A 1,841-nucleotide genomic window follows, 5' to 3' on the forward strand; every position below is an offset into this window, starting at 1 on the left:
TAAACACTACAATACTATATCTGATCGGTATCTCACCCTTTAATAGTTAATAAACACTACAATACTATATCTGATCGGTATTTCACCCTCTACTAGTTAATAAACACAATAATACTATATCTGATCGGTATTTCACCCTCTATTAGTTAATAAACACAACAATACTGGATCTGACTGGTCTCTCACCCTCTACTAGTTAATAAACACAACAATACTAGATCTGACCGGTCTCTCACCCTCTATTAGTTAATAAACACAACAATACTAGATCTGACCGGTCTCTCACCCTCTATTAGTTAATAAACGCAACAATACTAGATGTGACCGGTCTCTCACCCTCTATTAGTTAATAAACACAACAATACTAGATCTGACCGGTCTCTCACCCTCTATTAGTTAATAAACACAACAATATTAGGTCTGACCGGTCTCTCACCCTCTATTAGTTAATAAACACAACAATACTAGATCTGATCGGTATCTCACCCTCTACTAGTTAATAAACACTACAATACTATATCTGATCGGTATCTCACCCTCTACTAGTTAATAAACACTACAATACTATATCTGATCGGTATCTCACCCTCTTCTAGTTAATAAACACTACAATACTATATCTGATCGGTATCTCACCTCTACTAGTTAATAAACACTACAATACTATATCTGACCGGTATTTCACCCTCTACTAGTTAATAAACACTACAATACTATACCTGACCGGTATTTTACAATACTATATCTGATCGGTATCTCACCCTCTACTAGTTAATAAACACTACGTGTTTATTAACTAGTAGAGGGTGAGATACCGATCAGATATAGTATTACAGTGAAGTAATAAGACTTTCTCTTTATTTCTACTTTAATATTACCTGTGTAATACACAGTGAAGTAATAAGACTTTCTCTTTATTTCTACTTTAATATTACCTTCTTTTATGAAAAGAATTTTCCTTTATCAACATGAAAAGTATTCGATTGCCTTTAAAACACACTGATCATGGTTTCTTAGTTAGACCGTTAGCTGTCAGGATCGAGAAGGAACAAGCGATCCTTAAAGCCGGAAAGACGACCAAGTTGGAATGTCAGGCTATCGGTTCCCGCCCTGCTGCTGTCGTCACGTGGTGGAAAGATGGCAGGAGCCTAAGGAATGTCAAGTCGAGTAATTCAGTAGATGGAAACGTCACAACAAGCATATTAACATTTAAACCATCTATTTTGGATAACAACAAAACCCTGATTTGTAAAGCTCAGAATCCACTTATAAGAAACGTCGTACTGAAGGACGAGATAAACCTTAATATTCACTGTAAGTAACGATAATACCCGTTAAGTATCTTATAAGAAACGTCGTACTGAAGGACGAGATAAACCTTAATATTCACTGTAAGTAACGATAATACCCGTTAAGTAGAAACGTCCTACTGAAGGACGAGATAAACCTTAATATTCACTGTAAGTAACGATAATACCCGTTAAGAAACGTCGTGTTGAAGGATAAAATAAACCTTAATGTTCGTTTTAAGGGTTTATTATCCTGTAGAAGATGAATCCGATTAGATCAATCATTATAGTGAGAGACCGGTCAGATATAGTATTGTTGTCTTTATTAACTAGTAGAGGGTGAGAGACCGGTCATATATAGTATTGTAGTGTTTATTAACTATTAGGGGGTGAGATACCGATCAGATATAGTATTGTAGTATAACACAGGTAATATTAAAGTAGAAATAAAGAGAAAGTCGTATTACTTCACTGTGTATAACACAGGTAATATTAATTAGAAATAAAGAGAAAGTCATTACTTCACTGTGTAAAGCACGGGTAATATTAAAG

General features: G+C 34.9%; 1 protein-coding gene across 1 annotated transcript in view; it reads left to right on the top strand.

Moving 5' to 3' along the window:
• LOC106472659 (hemicentin-2-like) overlaps nucleotides 1-1,314 on the top strand; it is a gene marked incomplete at its 3' end in the record, with an annotated part of 26,183 nt that extends 24,869 nt beyond the window's left edge. The window contains exon 5 of the mRNA XM_022401217.1: nucleotides 1,018-1,314. Coding sequence (XP_022256925.1) covers nucleotides 1,018-1,314 — 297 coding nt within the window. The remainder of the gene's footprint in view (nucleotides 1-1,017) is intronic.
• Nucleotides 1,315-1,841: the final 527 nt, after the last annotated feature.

This window comes from Limulus polyphemus, unplaced genomic scaffold (genome assembly GCF_000517525.1).
Source record: "Limulus polyphemus unplaced genomic scaffold, Limulus_polyphemus-2.1.2 Scaffold5499, whole genome shotgun sequence".
Classification (NCBI taxonomy): Eukaryota; Metazoa; Arthropoda; class Merostomata; order Xiphosura; family Limulidae; genus Limulus; species Limulus polyphemus.